The sequence below is a fragment of the Ornithorhynchus anatinus genome, chromosome 3, assembly GCF_004115215.2.
Source record: "Ornithorhynchus anatinus isolate Pmale09 chromosome 3, mOrnAna1.pri.v4, whole genome shotgun sequence".
Lineage (NCBI taxonomy): Eukaryota > Metazoa > Chordata > Mammalia > Monotremata > Ornithorhynchidae > Ornithorhynchus > Ornithorhynchus anatinus.
The window spans coordinates 123,714,211-123,733,095 of NC_041730.1; the positions used below are offsets into that span (position 1 = coordinate 123,714,211).

The 18,885-nt window shown below is 46.7% G+C and overlaps 1 protein-coding gene across 2 annotated transcripts in view; it reads left to right on the forward strand.

The window, feature by feature from the left end:
• The window catches only part of LOC103169568 (hsp70-Hsp90 organizing protein), a 63,465-nt gene that overhangs the window by 31,303 nt on the left and 13,277 nt on the right, over positions 1–18,885 (forward strand). For both annotated transcript variants that reach the window (XM_029060129.1, XM_029060128.1), the window contains 6 exons: positions 6,400–6,483; positions 14,097–14,150; positions 14,910–15,035; positions 16,099–16,144; positions 16,832–16,922; positions 17,423–17,564. In XM_029060129.1, coding sequence (XP_028915962.1) covers positions 6,400–6,483; positions 14,097–14,150; positions 14,910–15,035; positions 16,099–16,144; positions 16,832–16,922; positions 17,423–17,564 — 543 coding nt within the window. The remainder of the gene's footprint in view (positions 1–6,399; positions 6,484–14,096; positions 14,151–14,909; positions 15,036–16,098; positions 16,145–16,831; positions 16,923–17,422; positions 17,565–18,885) is intronic.

Sequence of the window (18,885 nt, forward strand, 5' to 3'; positions counted from 1 at the left end):
TATCTCCCTACTACCCTTCCTTTCCAAAATCCTAGAACGAGTCGTCTACAATCGATGCTTAGAATTTCTTAACTCCCATTCTCTCCTAGACCCCCTCCAATCTGGCTTCCGTCCCCTCCGCTCTACCGAGACTGCTCTCTCTAAGGTCACCCGTGACCTCCTTCTTGCCAAATCCAATGGCTCCTACTCCATTCTGATCCTCCTTGACCTCTCCGCTGCCTTTGACACTGTCGACCATCCCCTCCCCCTCCACACCTTATCTCACCTCGGCTTCACGGACTCCGTCCTCTCCCGGTTCTCCTCTCACCTGTCTGGCCGGTCATTCTCGGTCTCCTTCGCCGGCTCCTCCTCCCCCTCCCATCCTTTAACTGTTGGAGTTCCTCAAGGGTCAGTTCTTAGCCCTCTTCTGTTCTCCATTTACACTCACTCCCTCGGTGAACTCATTCGCTCTCACGGCTTTGACTACCATCTCTACGCAGATGACACGCAGATCTACATCTCCGCCCCTGTCCTCTCCCCCTCCCTTCAGGCTCGCATCTCCTCCCGCCTCCGGGACGTCTCCACCTGGATGTCGGCCCGCCACCTAAAACTCAACATGAGCGAGACCGAGCTCCTCATCTTCCCTCCCGAACCCGATCCTCTCCCGGACTTCTCTATCACCGTGGATGGCACGACCATCCTTCCCGTCTCTCGGGCCCGCGATCTCGGTGTCATCCTTGACTCGTCCCTCTCGTTCACCGCACGCATCCTATCCGTTACCGAGACCTGCCGGTCTCACCTCTACAATATCGCCAAGATCCACCCTTTCCTCTCCACCCAGACGGCTACCTTACTGCTACGGGCTCTCGTTATATCCCGGCTAGACTACCGTGTCAGCCTTCTCTCTGACCTCCCTTCCTCCTCTCTCGCCCCGCTCCGGTCTATTCTTCACTCCGCTGCCCGGCTCATCTTCCCGCAGAAACGATCTGGACATGTCACTCCCCTTCTTAAACAACTCCAGTGGTTGCCTATCAACCTCTGCTCCAAACAAAAACTACTCACTCTAGGCTTCGAGGCTCTCCATCACCTTGCCCCTTCCTACCTCTCCTCCCTTCTCTCTTTCCACCGCCCACCCAGCATGCTCCGCTCCTCCGCCGCCCACCTCCTCGCCGCCCCCCGGTCTCGCCCATCCCGCCGTCGACCCCCGGGCCACGTCCTCCCGCGGTCCCGGAATGCCCTCCCTCCTCAAATCCGCCAAACCGATTCTCTTCCCCTCTTCAAAACCCTACTTAAAACTCACCTCCTCCAAGAGGCCTTCCCAGACTGAGCTCCTCTTCTCCCTCTACTCCCTCTACCGCCCCCCCTTTACCTCTCCACAGCTAAACCCTCTTTTCCCCCTTTCCCTCTGCTCCTCCACCTCTCCCTTCCCATCCCCGCAGCACTGTACTCGTCCGCTCAACTGTATATATTTCCATTACCCTATTTATTTTGTTCTTCCCCTCGACTCTATTTATTGCCATCGTCCTCGTCCGTCCGTCTCCCCCGATTAGACCGTAAGCCCGTCAAACGGCAGGGACCGTCTCTATCTGTTGCCGACTTGTTCATTCCAAGTGCTTAGTACAGTGCTCTGCACATAGTAAGCGCTCAATAAATACTATTGAATGAATGAATGAATACAGCTCTCTAGATAGTAATCTCGTTGTGGGCAGAGAACGTGTCTACCAACTCTGTCGTATTGTCCTCTCCTAAGCGCTTAGTATAGTGTTCTTCAGACAATAAGCGCTCAATAAATACAATTGATTATTTTCTACACTATGAATAATAGCAATCCTAACCACTTATTATATGCCAAAACCTTACTAGGTGCCAAACATTGTACTAAGCACTGCAAGGTAATTAAATGGGTCACAGTCCTTGTCCCATGTGGAATTTACAATCTAAGAAGTGGGAAGAGTAGCTATCTTATCCATATTTTCCAGATAAGGAAACTTAGCTGTAGATAGGTTAAGTGACTTGGCCAAGGTCTCACAGCAGGCTAATAGCAGAGCTGGTATTTGAACTTAGGAGATGCCTTCCTACTTGTTAGTTCCACGCACAGTCCACTAGGACATGCTACCTCAATTATACCAATCCTCCACCTCGTGGAAAAGGTTGAACGTACTAGAATTGTAGAAGGAGGATGAACAGTTGTTTTTTGCTATGTTTAAATTGTGCTGACAGGAACATAGCCATCTTTAAATGTAGCACTGACTTCTAAGCAGCATCTGATCGCCAGAGCTGTAGATGGGATCGGGATGAAGGCGGAGCATTGGAGGATTCTGACAGCCAGTAAGAGGCGAGGGAAGGAGACGTCTCCGAAAGGGATGCACTATAAGCAGTTGTCAAAATGGGAGAGGAGTTGGCTAAGGATCGTGCCTTAGAAGCAATGGCCGGAGTGTGCCGAGTACTAATCGCTCTTCAGCAGTGTCTTTTTAGACCTTTACATGGTCCTCAAAGATGCGGCCTCTTTAGTGATGTCATAGAAGGACGCTGTAGCTTTTTAAATCCCCCTTTTAGATGTCAAACCACAAAATAGCTAGTTTCTAGTAATCATGCCAGTGGAACGTACCATTTATCTCAAACACTGTGTCTAGATCATTCCAAGAGGTTCTGCTAGTTGAAGGAAAGAAGGAATTGAAGGTGAGGAAGGGGAGCTCCTCAGTAGATTCTCTGCCTCCAACCCACTCCGCTCTTCAGTCCATACAGTGCTGCACGGATCACCTTGAAGCATCATTTGGTACACACCCAAGGGCTTAGTACAGTGCTCTGCAGACAGTAAGTGCTCAAATACCATTGATTGATTGATCTCTGCAGCGTGGCTTAGTGGCAAGAGCATGGGCTTGGGAGTCAGAGGTTGTGAGTTCTAATCCCGGCTCCACCACTTATCAACTGTGTGACTTCGAGCAAGTCATTTAACTTCTCTGTGCCTCAGTCACCTCATCTGTAAATTGGGGATTAAAACTGAGCCCCACGTGGGACAACCTGATTACTTGTATCTACCACAGCGCTTAGAACAGTGCTCGGCACATAGTAAACGCTTAACAAATACCATCATAATTATTATTATTATTATTAACAAATACCATCATTATTCCTCAAAATCCTCCAATGGATACCCAGCTTTCTCCACATTAAACAGGAAGTCCTTATCATTGTCTTCAAGGCTTTCCATCAGCTCTTTCCACCTTACAGATCAACTCCATTATTCATTTGCTATTCTCTAGCTTATACTGGCTGCTCATTTCCTAACTGCATCTTCCTCTTAATTCTCCCACCTCCAAACCCTTACTCACACCAATCCTCCCAGTCTGGAACGCCCTCCCTCCAAATTAATCAGACTTCAGTTCTCCTCATCTTCAAAATCCTCTTGAAATTTCGCTTCCTCCGGGAGATTTTTCTCAATTCACACAGTAGAGAAGCAGCATGGCCTAGTGGATAGAACATGGGCCTAGGACCGAGAACAGTGGAAAACAAAATAAAAATAAATGACCAAACCAACAATCAAAGATAACAGTGTAAACCTGGCCAGACACAGTTCTTAGCAGGAAGAGTCCTCACCCCTCACAGCTTCAAGGACAAAATATGCTAAACAGATCTCCCATTAGCTAAGGCTGCATTGAAATTGGCTTTATTCAAGGCAGTCAAAATCTTCAAAATCCGGGTTCATTCATTCATTCATTCAATGGTATTTATTGAGCGCTTACTATGTGCAGAGCACTGTACTAAGCGCTTGGGATGAACAAGTCGGCAACAGATAGAGACGGTCCCTGCCGTTTGACGGGCTTACAGTCTAATTGGGGGAGACGGACAGACGAGAACGATGGCAATAAATAGAGTCGAGGGGAAGAACATCTCGTAAAAACCGATGGCAACTAAATAGAATCGAGGCGATGTACAATTCATTAACAAAATAAATAGGGTAACGAAAATATGTACAGTTGAGCGGATGGGGACGGTGCTGTGGGGATGGGAAGGGAGAGGTGGAGGAGCAGAGGGAAAAGGGGAAAAAGAGGGTTAAGCTGCGGAGAGGTAAAGGGGGGATGGCAGAGGGAGTAGAGGGAGAAGAGGAGCTCAGTCTGGGAACGCCTCTTGGAGGAGGTGAGTTTTAAGTAGGGTTTTGAAGAGGGAAAGAGAATCAGTTTGGCGGAGGTGAGGAGGGAGGGCGTTCCGGGACTGCGGGAGGACGTGACCCAGGGGTCGACGGCGGGATGGGCGAGACCGAGGGACGGTGAGGAGGTGGGCGGCAGAGGAGCGGAGCGTGCGGGGTGGGCGGTAGAAAGAGAGAAGGGAGGAGAGGTAGGAAGGGGCAAGGTGATGGAGAGCCTTGAAGCCTAGAGTGAGGAGTTTTTGTTTGGAGCGGAGGTCGATAGGCAACCACTGGAGTTGTTTAAGAAGGGGAGTGACATGCCCAGATCGTTTCTGCAGGAAGATGAGCCGGGCAGCGGAGTGAAGAATAGACCGGAGCGGGGCGAGAGAGGAGGAAGGGAGGTCAGAGAGAAGGCTGACACGGTAGTCTAGCCGGGATATAACGAGAGCCCGTAACAGTAAGGTAGCCGTCTGGGTGGAGAGGAAAGGGCGGATCTTGGCGATATTGTAGAGGTGAGACCGGCAGGTCTCGGTAACGGATAGGATGCGTGGGGTGAACGAGAGAGACGAGTCAAGGATGACACCGAGATTGCGGGCCTGAGAGACGGGAATGATGGTCGTGCCATCCACGGTGATAGAGAAGTCTGGGAGAGGACCGGGTTTGGGAGGGAAGATGAGGAGCTCAGTCTTGCTCATGGGTTCTAATCCCAGCTCTGCCACTTGTCTGCTGTGTGACTTTGGGCGAGTCACTTAACTTCTCAGGGCCTCAGTTACCTCACTGGAAAGACCGTGAGCCCCATGTGGCACATGGACTGTGTCCAATCTGATTAGCTTGTATCTACCCTACCCTCGGTAAAGGGCATGGCACATAGTAGGTGTTAACAAATACCATTTAAAATTTTTTAAAAAATCAGAGTCAACTTCCCCACCTTAGCGCTTAGAAATAATAAAATTTTATTTCTATCCTCAGCACCTATGTATATAAATATTTAAACTCTGTAATTCCTGTGTATACTCAATTAATCAGCTATTTCATCCTTATAATAATTATGGTATTTATTAAGCCTTTACTATGTGCTGAGCTCTGTAATAAGCATTGGAGATCATCAGGTCTCACATGGGGCTCACAGTCTAAGTAGGAGAGAGAATAATAATAATGTTGGTATTTAATAGGTATTGAATCCCCATTTTCCAGAGGAGGGAACCGAGGCACAGAAAAGTGAAGTGATTTGTCCAAGGTCACATAACAGGTACAAGGCAGAGCTGGAATTATATAGTGGCACTATTTTCCAGCTATATTTTTGTTCTACATCCTGCTCCCACTATTTATAAATATTTTTTGTCTGTCATCCTCATTAGATTGAAAGCTTTTTGAGGACAGGGAAATGGGTCTTCTGTTGTACTCTTCCAAGCATTTAGTAAGTGCTCAATAAAAACCATTGATTGCTTCCATTACTCAGTGGAAAAAAATGAAGCTTCCCCAAATATATCACTGTGCATGTCACCAACTGCAATAGCCTTGTTTTCCAGAAGCAGTATTTACAGATATGGGAATGTCTTGGGAACCCATTTTTCCTGCAAAGTTGAGTAAGGCGTTCTTCGGAGAACCTCCTTCAGGATAGAAATTGTGTCTGAGTAACTGGCTCTGCTCAGCACCTATTTTGTCTATTACAAAGGTTGGCACCTAGTATTTTTTTTCAGTGATAATACTAAAGAAAGCTACTGTGTTGACTTGCAGAGTTTTTCTTTGACCTTAAAGTAGGTTTCTCGGAGAAGGTAACCATTAATCAATCAGTGGTATTCATTGAATGCTTACTGTATGCAGAGCACTCTACTAACCCTTTGGGAAAGTACAGTACAACAGAGTTGGTAAACATGGTTCCTGCCCAATTATGGTGGAAGTGAAAAAAGGAAAATAATGAAAGATGAAGCAGCATGGCTCAATGGAAAAACCCCGGGCTCGTGAGTCAGAGGTCATGGGATCTAATCCCAGCTCCGCCGCTTGTCAGCTGTGTGACCTTTGGCAAGTCACTTAACTTCTCTGTACCGCAGTTCCCTCATCTGTAAAATGGGGATGAAGACTGCGAGCCCTACGTGGGACAATCTGATTACCTTGTATCTACCCCAGCGCTTAGAACAGTGCTTGGCACATAGTAAGCGCTTAACAAATACCAACATTATTATTATTATTACAGTTTTTGGTGGGGATTGTGAGATTAGTTGGAAATAAGTTGGAATAGTGTTTGCTGATCCAGCTCTCTCATCGTGTTGACAAACCTCTGGTCTTGTTTTCAGGAAGAGGAAATTAATTTGGAAGAACATCTTTCCAAGGAGGAACGAGCCAAACAGAAAGCGGAGAAGCAACGAGCAAAGAAAAAGGTGAGAAGGAGTTTCCTCACCCTTGAGATATATAGTTCAAAGTGCTGTCCAGGAAAATTATTCTAGCTGAGACGTGTCCAAAGCTGCAGCTGAACAGTGACTGGGAAATGAACCCCAAATAAAATTGGGTTGGGGGAGAGGAGAGATCCAAAGATTACCTAAAACTCAGGGTTTATAATTTGAAGAGAACAAATCGAAAATCCCTAGATAGATTGGATGAATTGATTCCTCTCACTCTGCCCAATCTTAGGAGAAGTGGAGAGGTCATTGTCTTCCTCTCCAAAGTGGCACTACACGGAAGTTTTAGTTGTGTAGTAGGAGATCTGCTTTTCTGCTAAAAATTTGAAGTACAGCCACTCCCATTAAAAATGGAAGCAAGATAGAGCCACGGGACCTTTCCACTAGTTATATACTTGCCGGTGTGTCCATTCCAGCATAAATTGTTTCAAAGTGGACGCCTTTTTCCTTTCAGTTCCACGGTGGCACGGAGGCTGGTCGGCCCCTCACTGGCACGTGTGCCGAGGAGCGGACTCGATCCCAATGTGGCACCAGTCAATCAATCAGATTTATTGAGCGCCGCCTGTGAGCAGAGCACTGCACTAAACGCTTTGGAGAGAACAATATAACAGACTCATTCCCTGCTCATGAGTTTACAGTCTGGCAGTGAATACTGACTTGTTTCCAGCTAATCTCAAAATGCCTAACAAAAACTGTAGTCATCTTAATTTTTTCCTTTCTTCAATTCCTCCATTTAATTGGACAGGAACCGCGTCTACCAACTCTGTTGTATTGTAGTTTCCCAAAGAGTTGATAATAATGATTCTGGTATTTGTTAAGCGCTTCCGATGTGTCAGGCACTGTACTAAGCACTAGGGTGGATACAAGCAAATCAGGTTGGACACAGTCCCTGTCCCATATGGGGCTCACAGTCTTGATCCCCATTTCACAGATGAGGTAACTGAGGCACAGAGAACTGAAGTGACTTGCACACACTTGACCTGTCTGCCACATGGCAGACTAGTGGCAAAGCCGGGATTAGAACCCATGACCCTCTGCCTCCCAGGCCTGTGCTCTATGCACTGTGTCAGGCTGCTGCTTTGCAGATATGCCGTAAGTGCTGTGGTGCTGGGACCTTCCCCACCAGAACTGCAGGAGGGCTATCAGCCCGCCGGCCCTCAGAAGCACCGTCAACTCCCCTAGCGCGCTGCCGTGGCTCTGGGGATAGAGCGAGGGCAAGAAGGGCGCTCCGTAATAGGGACGGAGGAAAGCCAGCCCGTGCTCCCACTCTTTCGATGGCGGGAAGCAGCCTCGGCCGGGCATGGAGACCTGTGGCATTCCTAGAAGCCTCTCTGCACTGCAGAGTGAGCCAGTCTCTCGCCACCGTGGCCTGAAATGCCTCGGCTTGTCCGGGAGTACCATCCCATCCCGTCCCCTGCCCCCAATACCTAGTCTCAACTCTAGACTGTGAGCTCGTTGTGGGCAGGGAACATGTCTACCTACTCATACTTTCCCGGGTGCTTAGTACAGTGCTCTGCACGCAGTAAATGCTCAATAAATTCCATTTATTGATCGAGTGATAGGAGCAGCCGGACACTTTCAAAAGCCTTGACCCGGTCCCACGATCCAGTCCAAATCCATTTTGTACTTTCAGCACCGGTCCTCATTTAACACTGCTCTTTTTGCGCTCGCCTGCATAGCACTATTGAATTTTAATGTCAGTATTACCTACTCTCTCTCACTCGGCGATTAAGCCAAAGTAAACTGTGCAGGTTTTAACAACTCCCTTCCTCTCCTCAGTCTTGGAAAGATTTTGACTGCCTTGAATAAAGCCAATTTCAATGCAGCCTTAGTTAATGGGAGATCTGTTTAGCATATTTTGTCCTTGAAGCTGTGAGGGGTGAGGACTCTTCCTGCCAAGAACTGTGTCTGGCCAGGTTTACATTGTTATCTTTGATTGTTGGTTTGGTCATTTATTTTTATTTTGTTTTCCACTGTTCTCGGGCTATGTGTTTATTTACCTTCCCACCCCTACCCCCATTTAGACTGTGCCACCTCCCGGGACAGGGACCTCTTCTAATCTGTTTACTTAGTAATTTCCCCAGCACTTAGCTTGTGGAAGTGTTTTAATAAATGCCATTACTGCTACTAAATAGATAATAGCAGATCTCTAGTCTGGTAGCACAAGGGACCTATTTTCTGAATAGGAGGTGACAGACAGCACATAGAGAATTAAATATTTACATATGTGCCTATTTTAAAAAATTACATTCAAAGTATTATATTGTTGGTATAATCCTTGCCTTATTGTGTAACTATTGGGTTTTTTAATCACTTTTTAAATATATTCATATTGTTTCCATCATTAAGCATGAATACACATGTCCTTTTTTAATGGGAAATGACATAGTTTACCACTCTTTCAGTTAACACTATTTCGTGGAACCAATTAATAGTGGTAAACAGGAAGATTATAGCAGTATAGTGTCCGTGATTATCTTGTATCTAGCCCACTGCTTTGCACAGGGCTTAACGCTTAGTACCCACTTCATAAATACATAATTAGCAAATCATCTCCTGCCTTCTGTAAAGTTGCTGTAATGGAGCATTAAAACATTGTTTCCTGGGGAAAAAGACACTGAGGGAATACCAGTATCACTCGATATCCTTTTCTGTAAAGTAGCGAACTTTAGTCTCGTAACCCTCCCTCACTGCAGCTCAACCCCATTCTTGGGAGTGAATCCTCTTTCAAGATGGTGTTTGTCACTGGTTGAGGTAATTAGGTTTTTCTGTAACTCGGTGTTTTGGGGCTCAGGAATTGGATATGGTATTTTATAAAACGAAGAGCCTAGTTGCTGTCAAAACTCCATAAAAAAAGCACATGTGTATTAATGCTTAATGATGAAAACAATATGAATATATTTAAAAAGTGATTAAAAAACCCTTCTACCAATAAAGATTCTTAGTTGCTGTGCTGGATTCAGAGCTGGTTTGTCCTTCACATGAGTATTAAGAAGCCTTTTCATTGGCTCCTAAATTAATATGGCAAGGTGGAAAACACACCTTAAATTCCTTATCCACTCCACCTTGTCTCTCAAAGTAAAGTCAATTTTTAACCTGATTTCCCTTTGTAAACTCTATAGGACCGTGGAGTGGGGTTTTTTTCTCCTCTTCCTGAAATATTTATGATTTTTTTACTCCATGTCTATCCCCTTTACCTAATTTTGTAAAAAGAAGAGAGTTTGGGATTGAAGCATTCATCTCTGTTTTCTGGCCTCATCCTTGCACCACTTTTGCCAGAAGCGATATACTGCCATAGCAATTTAGAGCTACACTTAAGGAGAAAAGGAAACGTTGCATTCTGCTTCATTTTGGCATTCTGGCCAGGATTTGTTGATGTTATCAAGGTAGAAAGAGGAACTATTGAGGAACTTTGCAGAGAGCTAGGTGATGGTGCTCCATATGCACTCACTCCCTCAGTGAACTCATTCGCTCTCACGGCTTCAACTATCATCTCTATGCAGATGACACACAGATCTACATCTCGGTCCCTGTCCTCTCCCCCTCCCTTCAGGCTCGTATCTCCTCCTGCCTCCAAGACATCTCCACCTGGATGTCTGCCTGCCACCTAAAACTCAACATGTCCAAAACTGAGCTCCTCATCTTCCCTCCCAAGCCCTGTCCTCTTCCTGACTTCCCACTGTGGATGGTACGACCATCCTTCCCGTCTCTTAGGCCCGCAACCTCGGAGTCATCTTTGACTCGGCTCTCTCGTTCACCCCAGACATCCGATCCGTCACCAGAACCTGCCGATCTCACCTTTATAATATCGCCAAGATCCGCCCTTTCCTCTCCACCCAAATGGCTACCTTACTGTTACAGGCTCTCGTAATATCCTGGCTGGATTATTGTGTCAGCCTTCTCTCTGATCTCCCTTCCTCCTGTCTCTCCCCGCTCCGGTCTATTCCTCACTCCTCTGCCCGGCTCATCTTCCTGCAGAAACGCTCTGGGCCTGTCACTCCTCTTCTTAAAAACCTCCAGTGGTTGCCTATCAACCTTCGCACGAAACAAAAACTTCTCACCCTAGGCTTTGAGGCTCTCCATCACCTTGCCCCCCTCCTACCTCTCCTCCCTTCTCTCTTTCTACTGCCCACCCATTCATTCATTCATTCATTCATTCATTCATTCATTCAATAGTATTTATTGAGCGCTTACTATGTGCAGAGCACTGTACTAAGCACTTGGAATGAACAAGTCGGCAACAGATAGAGACAGTCCCTGCCGTTTGACGGGCTTACGGTCTAATCGGGGGAGACGGACAGACAAGAACAATGGCAATAAGCACGCTCCGCTCCTCTGCCGCCCACTTCCTCACCGTCCCCTGTTCTTGTCTATCCCACCGTCGACCCCTGGGCCACATCCTCCTGTGGTCCTGGAATGCCCTCCCTCCTCACCTCCGCCAAACTAATTCTCTTCCCCTTTTCAAAGCCCTACTGAGAGCTCACCTCCTCCAGGAGGCCTTCCCAGTCTGAGCTTCCCCCCTTTCCCTCTGCTCCCTCTGCTGCCTCTCTGCCCCCCACACCTCCCCTCAGCTAAACCCCCTTCCCCCGCTTTCCCTCTGCTCCTCCCCCTCTTCCTTCCCCTCCCCTCAGCACTGTGCTCGTCCACTCATTTGTATATATTTTTATTACCCTATTTATTTTGTTAATGAGATGTACATCCCCTTGATTCTGTTTACTGCTATTGTTTTAATGAGATGTTCATCCCCTTGATTCTATTTATTGCTATTGTTCTTGTCTGTCTGTCTCCCCCGATTAGACTGTAAGCCCCTCAAAGGGCAGGGACTGTCTCTATCTGTTACTGATTTGTACATTCCCAGCGCTTAGTACAGTGTTCTGCACATAGTAAGCGCTCAATAAATACTATTGAATGAAGGAATGAATGAATCTGTTTCACCTGGGGAGCCCTTACTCTGTCTGAGGTGAGCAGAATCGATTTAAGAACTAGCAAGTGTGTTCGGGGATAAGTTGTTTTGATTCTAGGGAACTGTTCCTTTAAGATCGATCGCCATCCTAGAGGTACTTTGGTGTGATGTGCCAGGTGTTTAGGAGTTTCCTTTTGGGTTTAGAGTTTCGATTATCGGAATGTTGTCACTCGCCATTTGGCCATGCCCTGGAGAAACAAGCACCATCTGTTGGGCCGGGCAACACTGGGGTTTCCCCCTCACCCTGTCAGCTGAAGTCCAATCCTAGCCTAATCCCTGGCTGATTTACTGAAAGATCGCAGGGGGTATGAAGGAAATGGATCCATTCCGACGTCTCTAGGAAGCCACCTACCATGAGTGCACCCTTGCTCCTGGTTTCCAATCCAGTGCGAAATTTGGACCAAGGTGGAGAGGCCTGGGAGAAAGTGTGTGTTTGATTTTCCCAGTTTTTTGTGTGTGGTAGTGAGCCGCTTCCCCCCCCCCCCATGACTATTTTCAAGTTCCTTTCTTTTTGCTTTTGGATAACTCATTTCACTTTTAAACATTGTAAATACGTAGCCGAATAGGAATGTTGGTTTTGCCAAGTCTGAAAATAGCTATTCGAAGAAAATAAAATGTGAGTAAGCAAATATAGCTCCCTGGATAGGTGCAGTCTCTCATTTTCTTTATTGATTCAAGTGCCCTCTCAGTGTGGTTTTCTAGACACCCATGTGCAGAAGGGATGTGCATTTAAATACCCACACCGTTGTTTATTTCCGTGATTCAAACTGCATGTGGGTGCCTTATTTGGCAAGCTGGTATTCGGAGAAGAATGTTGAAATAAATGCCTGGGGATTATTTAATTTAGTATATGGTCACTTATCTTTTAAAACCATAGCTTAGGTACAAGGAATAATTTGTAGCCCTTGGATAGAATCTGTAAAACAGGTCAATTCATAGTGCATTAAATATTTTGCAAAGACAGTATCCTCCTTGAAGTAATTTGACCTTGTCTCCTTAAGACACTTTCGATGCCTGATCAGTGGAACCTCTTTACAACTTGAAATGACAAGTATAAAATGGGCCATATTCACCCGACTCCTAACTCACTCAGAACTATTGTTAGCAGATTTGTGTTACCATTCGTTCTTTGTTTTGGACTTTCTTTTGACTTCATTTCAGTTACCCCAGAAGTAATTATTTTAAAGCTCTCCACTCCATTGAAGAACTCATTTCCAGGCTTCAACTACCATGTCCATGCAGATTGATTTCCAAATCTATATTTTCTCCTGCCTTCAGGACATTTCTATTTGGATGTCCTGCCAACACCTCAAACATAACATATCCAAAACAGAGCTCCTCATCTTCCCACCCAAACCCTATCCTCCACCTCCCTTTGCCATCACTGAGGACAGTACCACCATCCTCCCTATCTCACAAGCCCGTAACCTCGGTGTTCTCTTCTACTCATCTCTCTCACTCAACCCCCGTATTCAGTTTGTCACCAAATCCTGTCGGTTCTACCTTCTTCACAACATTGTTAAAATCCACCCTTTTTGTCCACCCAATGTGCTGCCACCTAGGTCCAAGCACTTATCCTATCCTGCCTTGACTACCGCATCAGCCTCCTTGCTAGCCTTTCTGCCTTGTCTCTCCCCATTCTAGTCCATACTTCACTCATCTGTTGATGGGTTTGTTTTTTTCCTAAAAAAAGTTCAATCTGTTTCCCCACTTCTCAAGAACCTCCAGTGGTTGCCCATCCACCTTTGCAGCAAACAGAAACTCCTTACCATTGGCTTTAAAGCACTCAGTCACCTTGACCTCTCCTATCTTAACTTGCTGATTTTCTACCACAACCCAGCCCGTCACTGCCGCTCTTCTCACACCAACCTACTCACTGTGCCTCGATCTTGTCTTTTTCGCCGCAGACCCCTTTCCTTCACCCTGCTTCTGGCCTGGAACTTCTCCCCCTTCATTTCGGGCAGATGGTCACTCTGCCCACCTTCAAAGCCTTATTAAAATCACATTTCCCCCAAAAGGCCTTTCCCAACCAAGCTCTCACTTCCCCTATTCTCTCTCCCTTCTGTATCACCTATGAATTTGGATTTGTACCCTACATTCACCCCACCCTCAGTTCCACGTTATTTATTTTATTGTCTGTCTCCCTCTCTTGGCTGTAAACTCCTTATAAGCAGGGAACGTATCTACTAAGTCTGTTATGTTGTACTCTCCCTGGAGTTTAATACTGTGCCTTGAACAGAGTAAGCACTCAGTAAATATGATTGATTGATAGATTAAAAGGAGTACCTACTGAGATTTTTATGAGACTTCAGAGGAAATCATTTGAAGCCGTCAGGAAGGTTTCAGGAATCATAACTTTTTGGTTCCTGTAAAGGCTTAACCGTTAAGCCTCAGAACAGTATCTTGGAGGAGAAAAGTAATTTGCCTAGGTTGTTGTCCCATTAGATCGTGTGCTCCTTGAGGACAGGGATTGCATCTTTGACTTATTGTCTGTGTTCCCCTAGTACCTAGTATAGTGCTTAGCACACAGCGGGTGCTCAGTAGATATTGTCGATGGCGGTACTGATGCTCAACCAAAGCTCTAACCTGAAATATTTGCAAAATGTGATTCTTGTCCCCTTTGGACTTTCAGAGACAAAGAGAACGAAGGAAGCTGGGGAGAAAAGGTCATGAGGACAGTGAACAGGTACAGTAATGAAGTTGCTGCTTGCCCCGCCCCCCCCCCTCCCCCCCCAATCTGAATTGTTTCCCAGCCAGAGACTTGGGTGGTATAAGGGAGACTCATTATTACAGACTGTGAAACAGAATCTCTCGTACAGGGGCCTATCCACTCATTCCCTGTGGTTTCGTCTCCATCCAGTTCGTTCCAACACCTTTCCACAGTACGCCCACCAGTGCCTCTTGGTTCCTGTGAATTTGTCAGGAGGCATTTATAGCTATTTGCCCTGTTAGCTTTCCTGAAGGACGTTGGCACGTTCAGGGCGAGGAAGGTTGGATGGGAAGGCTCTTTGTCCGACACCGTTTCCTCCGCAACTCAAGCTCCTGGGAGCCTAATGCCACGGGGGCAAAAACGGTCCCAAGCTTAATGTAGACGCTTGCGTATTACCTTGGGAGTGGATCTGAATTAGCAGCTTCCCAGACAGCGACCATAACACTAATCCAATTATCAGTTTTTCCTTTCTATTGCTTTTTATAAATGGGTTTTAGGGGTATGTCTGCTTGCGAGTGCAATCTGAGGGAATTTGGTGAGGGGCAGAAATGGGCAGTAAGGAGGGGCCCAGATAGGAGTAACAATTGGCAGGTGGGGCTGATGAGATGTATGTAGGCAGGGACCAATTCAGCCGGCTTGTGAATGTGTTTGAACTCCTGGCCCTGTCAGGTTAACGTTCAAGAGTAGGAATACCGGATTCTTAACTTCTCTCCTCTCTCTTCTCGCTGGTGGCAGGAACCAGAGTGGGATGTCAACAGTGCTTTTGTAGCCAATGCCGCCAGTCACATTAAGTCTCGATATAGACCCAAACAGGAGAAGAAGAGCAGGGAGAACAAGGACAGTGAACACAAGGCACAGGAGGTAACTCAGTCTCTGAAAAACCTGCAGCGACTGGCATCGGACATCCAGGGTCTTGCCATCTGGCTGTCTTTCTAAAATTACCAAACCCAATTGTGGATAGGTAGCTATAGAACCGTGTATGTGTGTCTGGGGGCGGGGGACGGTGGTACATGTGTGGTGGTCGATTTTCTTTTCCTTCCCCATCTGGATCTGCAACTCCTTGGCCCCTCCAAATGTTCAGAACAATAGTAAAATGCTCTTCCCTATCCAAAAGTCTGATCTGTTTAAAGAGTTGATCTGAAGGTGCCAAGGTAAATGCTGCCAAATGGAAATGCCCCTACTTAACGTATTTGGTTCCCTCTTCAAAATGCCAAGTTTTTCTCAGTGTGAACCATGAAATCATCACTCATATGTGTGCCTCGAGCTTCAGAAGTTTCCTTAATCTTTAATAAATCTATTAATAAGCACAGGTTGAGGATGTTAAACTCCAAACTCCTCAAGGGGAGTTCCTGGCCAGTGGCTTTAAAGCACTCAGCTTTCTCCCTCTTCCCCATTCTCTTCTTCCGGGCTCTTTCTTCATTCCTCAGTCTAATCAGCTCACCGTGACTGGTTCTCATCTCTTCAGCCGCTGACCTCATGTCTTCCCTCCAGCCTAGAATTCCTTCCCTCATCTTATCTGACAGACCACTGCTCTCCCCGTCTTCAAAACCCTTCTGAAATCACATCTCCCAGAGGCCTTCCCCAAGTAATCTCAAATTTCCCCACTTTGTGTCCTCCAGCTGCCACTTAAGTCCTTCTGAGCTACCTAAACTCTAAAATTACCACCACCCACAAAGCACTTATATATTCTGTTAAACTCCCTGTATGTAATTTATTTGTTTATTCCCTACCCCTCCGCTAGACTGTAAACTCCTTTTACAGGGCAAAGGATCTTGTCTTCTAACTCTTTTGTACTCTCCCAAGCGCTCGGCACAGGGCGCTGCCCACAGTAGGTACTCGATGAATTGTATTGCTTGATTTTCAGTCCAGCTCCTGCAACTCTCCTGTTGCTATCAAAGTATTCACTGGCATTTGCTGTTCGTAGGATGATGGCCCGACTCTCGCCGTGCAGAGAAGCAGACAGCTGGCCGGTAAGTGATCTTTTAAGGTTCACGTCAATCTCGTCGGCTCCCGGTTGTAGAAAGGGAGATTACTCCATTCCGGTCTTAACCCCGCGACTGAAATCCCTCCAGTGATGCCTTGTGTAACAACAGTTCTCTGTCAGAACTAAGATTGACGGTCTGTCAGCCATCAAACAGCAGAGACTCTCAGGCCCCACTGCCCTGAGTTGGTTCACAACCAGAAGCCCAGCAGTAAAAGGCAGATGACCTTCTGTCTCCACCACCCAGTCGTATCTCTCCCACCCCTCCTTCGGTGCGGTCATTTGGTTCACCACTCCCGTATTTAATTTGGTTTAGGTTCCGCTGATTTTTCTCCAGTCATTTTCTGGTTTATTGCCCATTGCCCGGTCGTTAAGGTTCCCAGTAAATTGCATTGCCCTTCTTGCTGCTCTACCATTCGTCCCGTTGGAATGAAGTAGTCGCTGTCCTGATCTTCACGCTGCACTCCAGCCGTGAATTATGGTAAAATGACAGCGATGTCTAAATTCATCTGTCCAGGCTGCTGCGGGCAGGATCACCTCATCTTCTACCTAGGGAGCTCGGCAGAGGTGGCCATAGCACGCACCCCCTCCCCGCAACCCCCGTAGGCCTAGAGCAGACTTTACACCACAGAGTGTGGGCCTTTTTTTTTTCCGTTTTGTTTTGTTTTATTCACAGAGAAAGGAATTGACTTGGTGAAAAGGGGAAATTTCTCCCAGGCTGTTGAAATGTTTAGTGAGGCCATCCAGTTAGACCCCAAAGACTACAGGTAATGGTCTACCTTCCTGAGCCGTGTAATTTGTCTGGTTTGTTGGGAACGGTGAGCTGAACACAAAACGAGGGAGGGGAGGACTGGCGATCCAGCCTTTCAGCCAGTGGTTAAGGACGAGATTAGAAATGGTCTCAGATGGGACATTTAGCATCTGCCCTCTTCAGCCCCTCCCCTCCCCCCCGAAGAGTTAAATGTGTAACCGGGAGCCTCCATTTACCTGCACTGCCCGAGTGCAGAAGCGGAATGTTATATATCCAGTCACATCTTGCCTGCTGCTTGCCTTCTGCCCCTTCCTTTAGACATTTAGTCAGCTTCGGCTGCCCTCCCTCGATACCTGGTGGTTCAGAAACACAAACTTGTGAGCAGATGTGCTTCCTGCATCTTGCGCTGTTGAGGAAGAAGTGGTGGAGTTGAGTCGTTTGTTGTCACTTGTTCATCTCGCCCCACCTAGCAATAGAAGATAAATAGCTCCCCTTCTTTCTTTCCTCTGCTGATAGGTATTTCGGTAACCGCTCTTATTGCTATGAGCAGCTGAAGAAGTATGAAGAGGCCCTGTTGGATGCAGAAACCTCCATCCAGCTGTCAGTAGATTGGCCGAAGGGGTATTTCCGCAAAGGCAAAGCCTTGCTGGGCAGTAAGGTAAGAACTGCCTAGCATTTTCCAGCTCAGATCTTCTTTTCAGCTGGGCAGCTAAACTGCCAGCAAGAACTCCACCAGGGGAAGGACCGTGCTCTGCCCGCAAAAAGTGCTCAATAAATACCATTGGTTGATTGAAAGAAGGCAAGCAAACCACACCTTGGGCGCTCACTGAATTGCAAAGAAAGTTTCTTGTGCATGTATGTTTTTTTTTAATGGCATTAAGCGCTTACTATGTGCCAGGCACTTTTCTAAACTCTGAGGTAGATATAAGCTAATCAGAAAATGTGTCTGCTTATTGTTATATTGTAGTCTCACAAGCACTTAGTACAGTGCTGTGCCCACAGTAAGTGCTCAATAAACATGACTGAAAGAATGAATGAATGAAAGATTGAACACAGCCATGTGGGGCTCACGGTCTTAATCCCCATTTTACAGATGCGGTAACTGACGCCCAGAAGCGTCTTGCCCAAGGCTACACAACAGACAAGTGGCGGAGCCGGAATTAGGACCCAGGTCCTTTGCTCTTATCCACTAAGCCACGTTTCGTCTTCACACCCTGCTCTGATTATTAGAGGAAGGGCCATTCATTCATTATTCCTTCAGGGAGGCCGCCTGAGCTAAGTGGCAGGTTGGCCTAGTGGAAAAAAGTGGGCTTGAGAGCCAGAAAACCTGTTTGTAGTCTCAGTTCTATCTCCGGTCTGCTATATAGCCTTAGGTAATTTACTTAACCTCTCTGGGCCTCAGTTTCTCATCAGTAAAATGGGGATAATAACACCTACCTCAGAGGGATATTGTATGGCTGAAATGAGATTATGAGTACTAGTAGTATAAGTAATCGTTGAATTGTTATTGTTATCCTTTCCCAGCCTCTATCCTAATCTACTTTGAGCCTGATTGATGTTACCAGTGATCCCCAGTGTAACGTAGAACAATATTGACTTATTGATGGGGTCTCCCATTGGTAACAATGGGACTGTGAGCCCGTTGTTGGGCAGGAATCGTCTCTATCTGTTGCCGAATTGTACATTCCAAGCGCTTAGTACAGTGCTCTGCACTAGTGAGCGCTCAATAAATGCTATTGAATGAACAAGTCTCAGTCCTAAGATTTCGTGACCGAGAAACTATGCGGAGGAGTTGACTGAAGTGATAGTGGTTTGCACAGCACCACCCGCTCTCTTATCCCTGCCAGTCATGTCCTCTCTGGGGCACGGAGCACAGTTCCCGTGGAGGCGGGCCCGGGAGCAGCCCGTTGCAAAGAGCACAAGGAGGGGTTTTTTACGTGCAGTACCCGTGGATAACCAACGATGCTGTGCCGTAGTAC